At 30.1% G+C, this 16043-nt stretch overlaps 2 protein-coding genes across 2 annotated transcripts; both read left to right on the top strand.

The window, feature by feature from the left end:
* Positions 1–2665: 2665 nt before the first annotated feature.
* On the top strand, positions 2666–11787 carry LOC135956987 (alpha-tocopherol transfer protein-like). The gene is made up of 6 exons (XM_065507628.1): positions 2666–3055; positions 10490–10649; positions 10718–10799; positions 10869–11174; positions 11243–11379; positions 11513–11787. Exons 1-6 carry the CDS (start codon positions 2965–2967, stop codon positions 11556–11558), a joined length of 822 nt encoding a protein of 273 aa, XP_065363700.1. The 5' UTR covers positions 2666–2964; the 3' UTR covers positions 11559–11787.
* A 1805-nt stretch (positions 11788–13592) lies between these two features.
* ND-ASHI (NADH:ubiquinone oxidoreductase subunit ASHI) lies at positions 13593–15429 on the top strand. Its single transcript, XM_065507402.1, has 3 exons — positions 13593–13754; positions 13860–14089; positions 15034–15429. The coding sequence occupies exons 1-3, from the start codon at positions 13670–13672 to the stop codon at positions 15247–15249; spliced, it is 531 nt and encodes a 176-aa protein (XP_065363474.1). The 5' UTR covers positions 13593–13669; the 3' UTR covers positions 15250–15429.
* The last annotated feature ends 614 nt before the right edge of the window (positions 15430–16043 follow it).

Raw genomic sequence — 16043 nt, 5'->3', positions numbered from 1 at the left:
TATTACAGAATAGTTTTGACAACAAAACTGCGTTAATGAAATTTAAATCTTTGAATAATACCTTTATCTAAAGGCTGACAGATAGAAGTTGTATTTATAGGTAACCAAAAGACATTTCCTTTTGTGCCGTCATGCTAACACAGAATAACACTGTTAACCCTTCCTTAGTCAGTTTACCTGCTGTAAATTTCAAATTTTCTGGTTTAAACTCGCGAAGGAATAATTGTAGTCTTTGTCTAAAGCTGGCCACACACGGATGATTTGTGAGTCCGATTTGTTCGTGTTCGACTTGTTAATGGGGCTGTGCGCGAACAAAATCACAAGTAATTGAAAATTTTCAATCACAAATCAGGCGAACAAATCATTCCGTGTGTGGCCAGCTTAATATGTAGTTGATTCAGACTTTTCAAGTGAATAATATTTGAAATCAAATCAAAAATATGCAAAGAGATGCCAGATTTGAGAATTTAATTTTACCCATTTTGTTGATAACCCTGGGTATAGAGAAAATATACATAGAGCGGAAACTAGAAAAAAACTCAAACAAAAAAATTACTCAAAAAAGTTACATATACGAGTGTTGTTTTTGTTTTCGCATAGTTTTTTTTACTAATACATTCTCACCACTTAGGTTTTTGACAACTGAGTTAGGTCTTTGACAGCAGAGTTTCCGCTCTATGTGTTCTCTATGCCCCTGGGTATTAACAATTTTAAAAATATAAATTCCTAAAACATCTTTTTAGAAATTTTTTAGATAACTTAAAAAGAAAAAAATCTTTTTTTCCAAAAAAATAAAGAAAAATCGCCTTTTTTAAAATGTTTAAACTGAAATACATATAACTTTGGAGTCAGTCACGATTTTTAAACATTTCGTTTTCTGTTTGACATATATATTGTTACGAAATTGTACTTGAATTCAAATATAACAATTTTAACACGGCTGATTTAAACATAATGCTTTCAAATAGCAGTGATGTAATAGCAAAGTGTAACATATCTGTGGGTATTATTAACATTGAATAAAAGCTTTCAGTTGACCATTGATAGTAAGTTGGCAATGCTGTTTGCTGCGACCGTATATTCGAATTCGAATATATACGAGCTTTGACAGTTAAAGAGCAATCTAGAGTGCAGATGGCAGTGTTATAAATAGTGGCAGAGGTTGCAGTCGTTAGTGAGTTTATCAAAGACGCTTTTCGATTAAACATCAACTGAGTGCCTCACAATGTGCTGTATTTTTCAATTGAATTCGTGTACATTATAAAGTGTGTCTGTATTTCTGCGAATTTATAAACGTGTATAAAAAACATTGAGTGACTATTTAATTCTGTTGTATTTTAAATAAGTAAAGAGTTGTTACAATTTTCAAACTACTAAACGGCTTTTATTTGCAATAAAAATTATGCGGTTTATTTAAAGGAAATAAACCAACGTTTTGAAAAGGTTAAAACGTAACAATATATAGAGTTGTTGTAAATATATACATATGTATATGGGGGATTTCATGTCAAGTGAACCAACTTTTGAAATCGATGTCGGGATAAAATTAGCACCAAGGTAAGTCCTATTGGATAGTAATTCATACATAATTTTTTAACAAGATCGTTGGCATTTTGGCCAAGCAGGTGTTTTTTTCTTATCCATCTAACTTATTACCTATTGTTCTTAGCAAAATTTTTTTTCGCAAAAGAAAGCTTGGGTTCTTTCCTTTAATAGGTTGGTTCTTTCCTTTTAATCGCTTAATGGGATGCGAGTGCGATATCTATCAAAATAAATATTTTGTAACTCAAGATATACAATTTTTGCTTTTTTTGTGCAAAATCTAATTTTTTTCCAAAATGGGACCTTCTTTTAATTTTTTTTCCTCAAAAGAAAGCTTAGGTCTTTTCCTTTAAGACCTATTTGGCCGCTTAGTGGAATGTGAGTGGGATATATATCAAAATAAATATTTTGTAACTCAAGATATACAATTTTTTATTTTTTTTTTTTGGGCAAAATCAAACACTTTTTTGACTTTTTTTAAAATGGGCCAATTTTTTATTTTTTTTTTACCTAAAAAAAATGGGTCTATTCCCTTAAGAAGTTTTTGGTCGCTTAACTCAACAATTTTATGTCTTGAATTACAAACATGTTATAGTTACCGCAATCATTTATATAATTACAGTGACCATAATATTTTTAAAAAAAACTTTTAAAAATTTTGAAATTGTTATGGTAAACATGTGCAACTATATTATTTCTCTGGGTGTATAAAAACCAGTACATATTTTAACAGAATTATTAACATAAAATGTATGTTAATGTAAACACTCAATGTTAACTTCACATTAAAATAGGGCTGCCATGCGCAAATAAGTACAATGGATACACAAACAAAATATGTATAAACATTGACAACAACAAAATATTAACAATGAACTTTAAAGTTTAATTAATCGATTTATTGCATGGCAACTCTTATCCGATACGCATATTAATTTTTGTGCAAATGCTGCATTTAATGCCACTCGCTCACTCACTCACTCACTCACTAACTGACTGACTGGTTGTTGGTTATTTAGTCAAGCGTTAAATTGCTGCTACGTATGTTATTCGTAATTTAGAAATAAAACAAAACGAAGCGAATGTGTGGAAACAACGGACATAAAGACAATGTACAAAATTGCCAATGAAAAAACGCAACAGTTTTAGTTGAAGAACAGAAATCAGTTGGTGTAGAACTCTCTACACAGCAGATGTTGTAGTGGCAAATTGTTGTATATTTTTATTTAAATAGTATTTTTTTAATATAAGTGCATATACACAAAAAAGTAAAACAACAACAATATACTATAAATAAAAAAAATAAAGAAAAACCAAATTTATGCAAACAAGTGTTATTTGTTGAATTTCTTTAAACAAATTTAGTTTGGTGCTTTTTTGTTTATTAAAATATTTTGGAAAAAACCCACTTCTGTACAAACAATGGCTACCAATAATGATGAAGACTATGAAAAAACCATTGATAACTTGCAGACATGGTTTGAGGAAAACAAAAACTTACCCAAACAAATTGGTAAGTGAGTGGAGAGAGTGTGATAAGAACAAAAACAAAAATATGTACAAGAATTTCGATTATGTTGTTGCATTTATTTATTAGTGGTTGGCAAAACTTGTTTTGTTGTGATAACATAAATTATAACGGTATAATTTCATTAAATTGAGCGCCAAAACAAGTTTAGTGATGATAATTACAAGAGAAATAAATAAAAACATGAAATGACAAGTAATCGTTTTTAATCGATATTGCTGGAAGTTGAACTATTTATTTATAACACCAAGCTAGCTCTCATGCAGTGGATACATACAATTAATTTTAATTTTCAAGTTCACCATGTCATAACATTTAATTGCAAATATGTATAACATTTAAAAGAATCAACTCGTTACTTAACTTTTTCAATTGCTTTATTTATAAAAAAAATAGTCAGACATTCACAAATAACTGCAAATATATGTATATGTTGTTTATGAAAACAATATTTATATTGTATAACATATTTGTGTTTATTTTCTCCGAAAAATCTTTTGTTTATCATACAATGTTTTCATCTCATGACTTGCAAAAATGCATATTATGGAGCATTCACATTTTACGTTTATTAATTGAGCATAATTTTAAAATAAAAAAAGAATAACATTTCAAAACAAATGAAATTATTCAATGTTTCTTGTCTTTGAAAATATTAACCGTTACTTTTTTAAAATTTTTAAAAAGAATAACATTTGAAAACAAATGAAATTATTCAATGAGTGATGGCATCGTTTCTTGTCTTTGAAAATATTAACCGTTACTTTTTTAAAATTTTGAATAGAATGATACAACATTTTTGAATGAATTGTATAAACGTTTATGTGTACAAGACGGCATTTAAACTAAAATTTAAGTTAGATATCAAAATAATATTTTTTTCAACTTCATAGTATGTACTAACATTTTAATTATTTTCAATACTTTTTATAGAAAATAATTTATACTGAAGATTTTCTTTCAAATATAGTGTTATAAAATAATTTCTGTAGAAAATTCTGTTATAAGCTTAGTACTCTGTATATAATATATTTGGAATAAAAAATATTTGCGAAATAATTTCGCAGAAGCAGTACTCTGTTCTTATTGTAAAAAATATGTAAAAATATGTAATCTGACAACCTTATTTTTTAACTACGAAATAACATAAGCAGCACATCTTTCGCACGAAATTAAAATTGTATTTAAATTTTTCGCATGAAAAACCCTTAATTTTTCGCAAATATGAACATAGTACTAGGCTATACTGAAGATTTTCTATAAAAAATATAATTATACTAAACATTACAATAGAATTATTATACAGAACATGCTGATTTTCTGAAGATTTTCTATGGAAAATAGAATTATACTAAACATTTTTATAGAAAATACTGTTATACTGAGAATTTCTTAAAAAAATACTTTTATACTCAAGATTTTCTATATAAAATACTGTTATTCTGAAATTTCGATATAGAAAATACTGTTATACTAAAGATTTTCTATAGAAAATAGTGGAAAATTTCTATAAAAAATATAAATAGAAAAAAGTGTTGTAATGAACATTTTTATAAAAAATACTGTTATACTCAATATTTTCTATAAAAAAAAGATTATTCTGTAGAAAATCGAATTATACTGAAGTTTTTTATAAAAAATACTGTTATATTGACGATTTTAGTCTTTTTCTGAAGCTCTTTTATAGAAATATCTATAGAAATGCTCTTATACTGAAGATTTTTTACACTTCACAATGAGTGGCAATGGTATAGGTATATGTATAAGTTTGTCATTCCGTTTGTAATATCTATATTTTTCATTTGCGACCCCACAAAGTTATATATTCTGTGTCGTTATATATAAGGAAGTCGATATAGCCATGTCCGTCTGTATGCTGAATCAACTATCTGTAGCCCCCAAATAACTTACAAACATGATTGATACATCAATATATCGGGAATTCTCCGGGCTCGGTTGTTATTAAAAATCGATAAAATTGACCCACATATGGCTGAGATATAAGAAAAAAACGGGGTTTATTTAAAGGAAATAAACAAACGTTTTGAAAAGGTTAAAACGTGACAAATGGTGTCAGAAGTGGGATTGCAAATTAATAAGCATGAAGTTTGAGGAACTAAAAGTTGAACAACTCAAGAAAGAATTGAGTAAGTTGGAGCTACCAACAGCAGGTAACAAGGCAGAATTGCAGAAGAGGCTGATAGACGAATTCAAACGGCGTGATATTGACATCGGTGCTTACAAATTCGAGTATAATGAAGAAATGGAAGTTTCTACTCGTTCAACAACAAGCAGCATGGATTTACGCACAATGTTCGCGGCTATGATGGAAAAAATGGAAACAGCTAACGAGAAACTTCTATCTGAAGTTAAAGCAGGAGTTCGAGAAATTTTTAAAGTAAACAACGAGAAGCTTTTGGCTGAAGTTAAAGAAACTTTCAGAGTAAACAACGATAAACTTCTAACAAAACTTCAAGAATCTTCTAGAGCCACAGATAAGAAAATTCATAAAGTGTCTGATGTTATTAACAACAGAGTGGATGGCATTAATAAAAAGGTGTCGGACTTGAATAATGTTCAATGTCAAAAAGAGGCAGTTAAATGAGAAACAATGTAAAGCCAAAATTAAATGTTATAACTGTGGTAAAATTGGTCATATTCAGCGAAGCTGTAGAGCACCAAGAAAGCGAACCAGATATGTTTCACCATCAAGAAATCAGCTGGCGAATCATCAAGCATTACACCTTTAAAAAGAGCTGGCACTGAGGCAGAGGATTTGGTATGTAACCATGTAGCAATGGAGGCCCTTGTTGAACAGTACAACGACAGAATGGTTCCTGTTGAAGTGCTTGGTCTGCCCCGCAGAGAAAAGATCATCAGGCTGGGTTCCAAGATGGGTGAAGGTGCTTCAGCAGAAAAAGAAATGCATGAACTCGTTCGGAGACGAATTAAAATGACAAATAACCAAATGAAAACCAAATATAGCTCACAACGTAATAAGGGTTTCTCATCCAAATTAAGGAATCACTGCAAAGCACCACATAGGGTAGTTAAGAAATTGGACGACATGGTTTATAGAATACGGAAATGTGGAAGACCGATATCGGGAATTAAGGTTGAACATCTGAAACGACTAGCTGCCTATGGGAGAAGTGAATATATGCCTATTCGGGATGAACAGGCTTAAGCGGGGGGCAGTGTTACGAAATTTTACTTGAATTCAAATATAACGATTTTAACGGCTGATTTAAAAGTTGCATAATGCTTTCAAATACCAGTGCCTCTCAAACTGTAACATATCTGTGGGCATTATTAACATTGAATAAAAGCTTTCAGTTGACCATTGATCGTAAGTAATGCAACGCTGTTTGCTGCGACCGTATATTCGAATTCGAATATTCAGTTAAAGAACAGTGTAGAAAATATACCACAGATGGCATATGTATTAGAAAGCTCTAGAATATACAAACTTTGACAGTTAAAGAGCAATCTAAAGTGCAGATGGCAGTGTTTAAATATTGACAGAGGTTGCAGTCGTTAGTGAGTTTATCAAAGACGTTTTTCGATTAAACATCAACTGAGTGCCTTAAAGTGTGCTGTATTTTTCAAGTGAATTCGTGTACATTATAAAGTGTGTCTGTATTTCTGCGAATTTATAAACGTGTATAAAAAACATTGAGTGACTATTTAATTCTGTTGTATTTTAAATAGTAAGTAAAGAATTACAATTTTCAAACTACTAAACGGCTTTTATTTGCAATCAAAAGTATCCGGTTTATTTAAAGGAAATAAACAAACGTTTTGAAAAGGTTAAAACGTAACAATATAGACAATATGGATATCTAATAGATATTTCAAAGTCAATTGCAACGATGTACTATATAAGGCTATAGTAATTTGGACCTACAATGGGTCAAAATCGGGAAAAATATTTTTTAACCCAAATTTTTTTTAACAAAAAAACTTTTTTCACTGCTAAATTTAAAAAATTTTTATTTTTTTTTGAATTTGAAAAAAAAATTCCAAAAACAATTTAAAAAAAAATGTCTTATTGTTTACCTAAAAATATTTAAAATTTGTATTTTAAAGTATAATTTGGTGAAGGGTATATAAGATTCGGCACAGCCGAATAAAGCTCTCTTACTTGTTATACCCATCACCTTCGTGAGAAGGGTATGTATAAGTTTGTCATTCCGTTTGTAATTTCTACAATATAATTTTCCGATCTTATATTAAAAATTAAATTTAAAAAAATTAAAAAATCAATTTTGAAAAAAACAATTCGTATATCTAAACATATTTAAAATTTGTATTTTGAAGTATAATTTGGTGAAGGGTATATAAGATTCGTCAAAGCCGAACATAGCTCTCTTACTTGTTTATAGATAATAATGTTATTCTGAACATTTTCTATAGAAAACACTTATTTTCTATGGAAAATTATGTTAAACTAAAGATTTCTTTTTTGTCGTTTTCAAGACTGATTCCGACAATGATTGGTTTCCATGACAACCCCGAATCTGTAGTTTTGGCTTCTTTGGGGATTTCAATCAGTTAAGATATGTATAGACGGTTGTCAGATCTTACAATGTTGTCAGATCTGGCAAAGTACTGACAATGAAAAATTATAACTTTTTTTAATGTTTTTTTTAGTAGGTAATAAAAAAACGGCTGATTTAATTTGTTTAAATACTATTCCTTTCCAAGGTGAAATTGTATCGCTGGCGATATCAGTTTTTCAAAAAAGATGTTTTTCTTGTGGTTTTGGCCGGGTTTTTGTCGAAAAATCGATCCTTTTTAAATATTTAAATATTTTTTTAAATATATCCTATCCAAGGTAAAATTTAAACGATGGCGATACCATTTTTTCGAATTGTGATAATAGGGTTGAGTGTTTTCTATTTTCAGAATTTAATTAATTAATTTAATTAAGTTCTGAAATACTAAAAATTTAAATATCGTAAACAATTTTTTGGATAATGAACTATTAATTGTATATTTGAAAAAGTTTCCATTGTATGACAACTACTATATACAGAGGCTTGCCAGCCTTTGTTTGTAGACAGATACGGAAATCAGTTTAATAATATTTCAATTGATCTCGAAATTACTTAAGAGTTCGCAAGAAAGAAATATGCTCTGGAAAATCGTTTCTCAATAGATCATTCACATTTCATCGTTGAAACTATGAAGTGGCATGGTTAATTAGGTGATCAATTTTGTATTAAAATGTTTTACCACGCAAATTTGTGTCCCTAGTTTCTTTAGCATAACCAGCCTCCAGTAGTTAGATCTCACGTGTTCGTTATTTAGGGTCTATTCAGAAACACGAACGGAAAACAATTTTAAAATTTTTCTGAATCACGCCCTTAATCTTCTTTAGTTTTCACTTAAGAAAGACATAAAAAGTATAATTTTGCAGTTGAGCTTTTTAACGGAGTGATTGGCGTAAACTTTTAAATATCGTTTCTTTTAGGACTTCCAAGTCCTAAAAGAGTCTCGGAATTCCTTCCTGGTCTCGGAACTCCTTTCGGCTGATACAGCTGACTTTGGGTTGACAACCTTTGAAACTCATGTCGTGTAGAAGAGGAATAGCAGAAGGATTGATAGAGAGAAGAAATGCAATTTAGTTTAGGTAAAGAAGAATAATAAAAACAGTTGAAGTATAGAAGGAAGATTAATATAGATGTCTTTCATTTCGGACAAACTTTCGAAGAATCATCTACTTTCCAGTAGATCATAGGGAATAATAATGTCATAGGCTTGCATCTTTTATCAGAATTCCCATACTATCAAAGACACTTTCCTGTTTACGTCCGTGTCCACTGTCTTCCACCAACATCGGTTGTATTATCATCTAAAAGAGTAAATTCACTTTTCAAGGATTGATATCCCACATATGACCCTTTCGCATACATATACTGCCGTCTTTGCCTTATATGTTCTTGACTGTAGATTAATCCTCAGGATAATTTGATATCTAGAATGATGCCTAAGAATTTATCTGAGAGAATTAGTAAAACATTGTTCTGGCGGGGTAGCGTGAAAAAGGTTATCTTGCACCATAGTTTTAGTTTCGTTTTGCTGGGATTTACACTCGATAGTTAGGTCCCCATAGTGAATTTCAATTATCGTTATGCACTGTTTCAGAGTAGCGTCACTGAATGATCAATCTCTAATTGAAAATGTTTTTTTTTCGAAAACTAGAGAGTCTGGCGAAAACATACGCTCTTCTTTCCAATAACTTCAGTGATCACTACCTACTACATACTTATTTCTCACAATTTATTTATTAGTTTGGAATACGCTCTATGTAAATATTTTATACCATAAATGGGCTAAGATTAATAAATTACCTACTTACATTTTAGTACAAAATTAATTTTTTATTTGCTTCCTCAAATGGTTTGTTTTATATGCAAATTTTAAATTGTTTATTTATTTATATTCATAAATTCTCTATTAATAATAATAATTATAGTTTAATTGCATTTTGTTGGTAAAATCAAACTTGTACTGAATAATTTATTGCAAATAAAAGCTTATTTTGTTACAATAGAAATCATTACGATTTTAATGTTTACGGAATCGTTTAAATAATAAACAAACTTGGTATATTCCTCTATAAATAATAATAATAACAATAACAATTAATTTTATGATTTTAAATATGAAGTACGTACTTTAATAGATCATCATTCAATAAGATGTTTAAGAAAAATTTAGATTATAGAAAACATGATTTCCTTAAGCTGAAATTCCAGAAACCCATTCTATGTTTCTAATTAATTTGGCTCGATGAGTTAGATATTAAATTTTGCAATCAAAAATAACTTTTTTTATACTCTACATAAATCTTGGAAGCACTATTCCCACTCTAAACATGATAACTGTAAAATGCTAGTTTTAAAATGAACCGAAAGAGTGTTAGGAATTGTAAGAGATCTCAAAAGTCAAGAGAGCTTTTTTTCGGTCGATATTAGGGAAGCTACCGTACCACAAGAGTGTTGTAAAATGTGATCGTGTAAAGGAGACTTTACAGGTTACTTTTTGTTAGATCCATTTCACATTAGGCAACAAAACAATTTGCCGGGTACAAGGAAATCTGTACTCCAATTTTAAAAGCTTTCTTCTCCTTACTTTTAACATCTTAATTCTTACATCTACAAACAGAAAAATTGAGCAACAAACATACACAACTAAATTGCCTAATGTGAAACAGATCTTATATCTCCAATCCTGAACAACTTCTGTTGGATTCGGTTCAATTTATCTGACGATCTTTTGAACATTTTATTTAAGACTCATATGAATGTTTTATCTACTCCCACAAGGGGAAAACGAGTGGCAATCTCAAGAAATTGAGAGGTCTAAATCAAATACTTGCAATATAAAAATTGTTTTTGTTTCTCTTTTCAGATCGTCTCCTATTAGAACGTTTCTACTTGTGCATGTACAAAGATGTAGAAGAAACTAAGAAATTAATCGAAGTTAACTACACAATAAGAAATAAAAGCCCACATATCTTTATTAATCGCGATCCCACAGACGAAGATAGTCAAAGAACATTCGAATATGCGTAAGTATCTATACTTCAAGTGAAAATAACTCAAAATCATTAAAGCAATTTCATAACAAAAACTATAGAGATATGGTGCCCTTACCAGGTCTAACACCTGAAAATTATCGCATAACATGTTTCAGACTATGTGATCCAGATCCCCGAAAGGTAAATCTCTATAAAAATAAACAAAAATACATAATAACTTGCTAAATAATTGATATTTCTTTAAAATAGATGCATCATACGGAAGACACCAAGGCCTTCATAATGATCACCGATTGTCGTTTTTCAATGCCAGATATTAGTGATGGCAACACTTCAATGCTTTCAGAGGGCGAAGTTCAAATTTTCGATATGACTGGTTACAGTATGAAACATGCGACACGTTTATCAATAACAACTCTGCGCACATATTTGAAATTTCTACAGCAGGCATTTCCAGTGCGTATTAAAGCCATGCACATGATTAATTGTCCCTCGTATTTGGATCGTTTGGTAAGCGTGGTGAAACCTTTTATCAACAAAGAAGTATTTAGTATGGTGAGTTAAGCATAAATTACTTGCCAGCTTATTGTTAAGTCGCTCAATTGAAATTGTGAATTTTTTAGATGCATTTTCATACCACGGGTATTGAGACACTTTATGAACATGTTCCGAAAGAACTATTACCGGAGGAATATGGTGGCCAAGCGGGCAAATTGACAGATTTAAAGGAAGAGTTCATGCAATTAATGCTGAAGAAAAGGTAAGCTTTAAATTTAAATTGAATGTAAAAGTAAAATACTCTTGTTAACTAGAATTTAATTTTTTTTCCTAATAAAATTTCCAAATTTTGTTTTCATTTTACATATGTATGTTTTATTTCTTTTTAATTACAGAGATTATCTAATGGATCCAAATCATTGGAAAATTGAATCGTTATAATTTTATAATGTTGTACTTAATTAAAATTTGTAGTAGTATTACAAACAGTTACTATATCATTGATATGTATTTATTGGGGTTATTTTATTGTACTTCCATTGACTTTTATTAATAAATGTTATTTCAGGGTTTTTTCATTCAAGTTTATTTACAAATTTGTTAAAATAATTAAATAAAAATCTTTAAATAAATGTTTAAATATATGTATGTATATTGAAAAAATAAATAACTTGAATTTTAATTTAAAAAAAAACTACTGCAAAGTTCAAAACAAAATAATTTTTCTCAATAAATATTTAGAATACAATTAAGCAATCACTTCAGTTATATTTGACACACTATTGCGCTCTACATTTAATATATTAAGCCCTTACTATGCTTAAAAAGTTTTTATAAGTTTATAATGCTTAAATTACAACTTCATTATAGCGTATTTAACGGTAATACCCATTAAGCAATATCTGGCAACTCTCTGCTTCCCAACAAACTGTTATACACACAAATGCAACTCTGTATCTCGTTAAAATAACACAAGTAGTGGTAACTTTTTGTATAGAAATCCGCCAAATATGTGAAAATCGCTTAATTAATTTTTTTTAAGTGTTTAGCGTTATATCACTAAACATAGCTAAAATCGTAAATATTTCGTATCAAATGTTTTAATATCTTTTAAAATGGCTTGTATTAGCAATTACGATATATATATTTTTTCGAAAAGCTTTCTTCATTTAAAAAATGTCTGTCAATATTATATATTCGGACATTCGGAAGCGGTTTCAAATTAGGGGTATGTATGCCCAAAAGAGACTTAATATAATAATTCTCTTAAAAACCGGACTTCGGCCATACGAAGTCTTTTTTATCTCTAATAAATGAAAAAAGCTACTTTTATTGCTGTATAACTGCTAAACAAAACAAGAACAGGAAAGGTTTCGATAATTTGTTATATTATACAGTGAGGCCGTGATTCGATTAACCGGCAACATCAATTATCCGTGAAAGAAAAAGAAAATATTTTTGGATCGATCAACATTTTTTGGCATCGATTAACCGTAATTACCTCTATTATCCGGCATTGTACATATTTACACGTGTTTAATTAATAGAAATTTGAGAAGTGCGGATTGTTAGTGTTAGACATTATAAAAAACAAAGTGATTATGTTGTTGGCTTACGAAGCCGAACAACTTTAAATACTGCTGAAGAACCAAAAGTAGATTTTGAAGTTTATGAATGGTTCCGGAAGGAACTATTTAAAGGAACTCCATTTTATGGATTAACCGTGAATTAAAGGATAAAATATTCCACTCAAAAATAAACAAAAAACGACAATTGTTACTCAATTAACCGTGAAAATTGTTATCCAGAATGCTCCCGGTCCCGACCATTACGGAAAATCGAGGTCTCACTGTATTTACATTGAGGATGCGATTAACAATATTATCATATTATTGTTATATATAAGGACTTAAAAGTCTTATAACTCCTAAACTTAGATATAGCAGGCAACAATTGTTGCGTTTATATGTTTAAAATTAAAGGAACTATCACTAAGTCCCCTTTTACAATGCAGAAATTAAAAGGCAGTCGGCGAGGGGTTCAAGAGGTAGAGTGTGTATTACACAGGTTTAGATTAGTTCAAAAGAGAATGAGAAAAATGTTTGCCTTTAATTTTTTATTTTTTTTAGAAACAAACACAAACTGCGAAGCGTTTAGCTTATCTGCAGATACACCCAGAGTCTCTGACGGGAATCGAACCCGCAACCCTCAGATTAATAGTCCAGCACACTATCGACTGGTCTATCGGGGGGGCACCCAAAAGGGGACTAAAACAATTGTTAAAACACAAACTGTTTCAATTTTTACTAATTTATCCCTTTTTAGATTTAATAAATCAAATCGCTAGCTAAACACTTTTTCCTCCGCTAAATTGACTTTAAAATCGCTTGAATTGATAGGAAAAATAGCTAAAGCCCCATCACCGAATAACACAATCAAAACAAAACAACACAATTTTTTGACATTTATAATTTGACATTTATTAGTGGCAAAACGCCGATCCATAGAAATTCTTGTCCAGTGGAGCGGATTCCTAGAAAAATATCTGCAAAATGGCCTCAGTAATGAATACCTTCAAATTGGTGCAAAAATTAAATGCCACCAATCCCGCTTTGTTCCGTCAAGCTGTTAGAAGCAGTAAGTATATGAAGGTTTTTATGTGTTGAGTAAATCTATTGAATTTACCATGTTTACGTAACTGCAAGTATTAATTTTGTTGTTTTTCCTCTTCCACATTGACAGTGGCCGGCTGGAACAAGGATTATAAACCAGCCCCTATGCCCAAAACCGAAGAAGAGCATTTAGCTGCTGCCAAAAAATACTTTTTACTGCCCGAAGAATACAAGCCCTATGCTGACAACGGTTTGGGCTATGGTGATTATCCCAAATTGGAAGGTGGCTTAGGTATTGAAGCTCGTGATCCTTACTATCCATATGATTTTCCTGAATTGAAGCGTAATTTGCATGAAACTGTAAGTGTTTATTTTAATTTTGCAAGGAATTTCCATGTTATTTTGTATTGCTTACGTCTAAAAATTGGTACTTGTTTACTTGTAATGCCGGATTAATTGGTCAAAAATCCAGATTTTGTTAAATAACAAGAAACTATAAAAATATTTTTTCTTTAAATTCTAATAAGATACTGTAATTTTGACTACATCTATAATAGAAATAGAGCAATGTCTTTTTTATAAAATCAATTTCAGTGTTCAAAATTTCGCATTATTTTCTGAACAATTCGCATTAATTATTAAGGACAATTTTTAGTAATAAGTACAGCATTATTTATTCCAGAAATGGAAGTATGCTTGTTCCCACGCGCTTTTTACCAGTTGTATACGCCAGTTTATCATTAAACCTTTTCCATTAAAGTTGAATAAGGCATAAATACAACTATGGTTATTTAGGTAGTTCTAGTCATAGAGAAATACAAATAGAGCGGAAAATAGAAAAAAACTCAAACGCAAAAATTACCCAAAATAATCACACATATGGGAGATAAAATAACAAAATACAAAATCAATTAGGTTTTTGACAACAGACTTAGGTTTTTGGCCATAGATAAATATTTTCTCTATGGTTTTTGCCTCTCAGTTACCTATCTAGTTGTCATCTATGCCTTAGGTATTATTAAGGGTTTTTTTACTTTTCGGTGAATTTACCATTTATAATCGTAAATAGTAATTGGTACACAGTTACATTTTTAATTTCTGGACTTCAATTATTCGCCTTACCCTAAACCTTAAAAAAACACTATAAACACTTTTTATAGTGTCTTCCAATTTTGTTGAAGATACATCTTTCGAATAGGCTCTCATTTGTTTTATTTAAATTTAAAAATATAAATGTCTTTTTATCATTAAGACCTTTTACTTTTTAGTATTTTATTAATAAAATTTCTTCATTTCATTTTCAGCTCCATGCCGATGCTGATTTGTACAGTGAAGATCGTTGGTCACAAGCTGCTCCTCCCCGTTATGCCAACAGCACATACTGGTTAGGCTTTTTAGGCTGCATGGCCGGCTGTTTGGCTTTGTTCTATTGGTTGGACAACTACAAAATGTATCGTCCCGTTGCTGTTAAACAATATCCCGGTGATGGCCGTAAACATTATACATTTGAAACTAAATAAACCATATTTAAAGATGCTGCTAGTTTGAATATTAATAAAATTTATTATAATTTTAAAAAAAATAATGTATGATGGCGTAGATAATATTTTTCTGGAAAAAGTGCACAGAATTCTTAAAGATGAAATGTGTGACTAAAAAAAATAAATTCAACTAATATATAAAACCCATATAAATAACAATTTGTGTTTATTTAATGGAAATTTGTTATGTCTTATGCTTTGATTATGGATGGCAACCGAACTTTAGTTGCGTTGTAAGAGGGCAACCACAAATTTCTGGTTGCCTATTTTGCAACAGAAAATGACAATTACACAATTTGTGGGTATTCTCATGACAGCCAGTAACGGAATTACCAGAATTGTCACCTTTAGACCAAGTTCTAAGACAAAGTCATAAAACCAGTTCTTTAATCAATGATATTTGCTTAAGATTCACAACTTCGGAACTAGTTCCAAAGAAATGATAAATAACAAAAACTGCTTCTTTAGATACTTAAGTTGAATGTTTTTTGTTTAAAAATGAGACACCTAAAAAAAGTAGCAAGAAAACGTTTCAGAGACTTATATTAACATAACGAATGCTCGCTTGTAGATTCTTGAATCCATTTCTTATTAGATTCATTCAAGACATGAACATAAAATAATTCAGCTTTTGGATAATTTTTTTCGGTTAACACAATCACATAGATCGGAAACTCTCCCGTCAATGACCTAACTCAGTTGTCAAAAGCCTAATTAATTTTTTCTAATTCATTCTCACCACGCATTAGAAATGTGTCACTTTTTTGAGATAT

The sequence above is a fragment of the Calliphora vicina genome, chromosome 4 (assembly GCF_958450345.1).
Source record: "Calliphora vicina chromosome 4, idCalVici1.1, whole genome shotgun sequence".
NCBI classification, from domain to species: Eukaryota; Metazoa; Arthropoda; class Insecta; order Diptera; family Calliphoridae; genus Calliphora; species Calliphora vicina.
The sequence above is the reverse complement of the archived record's forward strand: the minus strand, read 5'-3'. Positions and strand labels throughout refer to the sequence as shown.

Excerpts from the sequence above, each read along its gene's own strand:
- LOC135956987 (XM_065507628.1), top strand. The coding sequence starts at position 2,965 with ATGGCTACCAATAATGATGAAGACTATGAAAAAACCATTGATAACTTG. Across the intron at positions 10,650-10,717 it reads CAAAGAACATTCGAATATGC|AGATATGGTGCCCTTACCAG; the intron begins GTAAGTATCTAT and ends CAAAAACTATAG. Across the intron at positions 11,380-11,512 it reads CAATTAATGCTGAAGAAAAG|AGATTATCTAATGGATCCAA; the intron begins GTAAGCTTTAAA and ends TTTTAATTACAG.
- ND-ASHI (XM_065507402.1), top strand. The coding sequence starts at position 13,670 with ATGGCCTCAGTAATGAATACCTTCAAATTGGTGCAAAAATTAAATGCC. Across the intron at positions 13,755-13,859 it reads CCGTCAAGCTGTTAGAAGCA|TGGCCGGCTGGAACAAGGAT; the intron begins GTAAGTATATGA and ends CCACATTGACAG. Across the intron at positions 14,090-15,033 it reads AGCGTAATTTGCATGAAACT|CTCCATGCCGATGCTGATTT; the intron begins GTAAGTGTTTAT and ends TTTCATTTTCAG.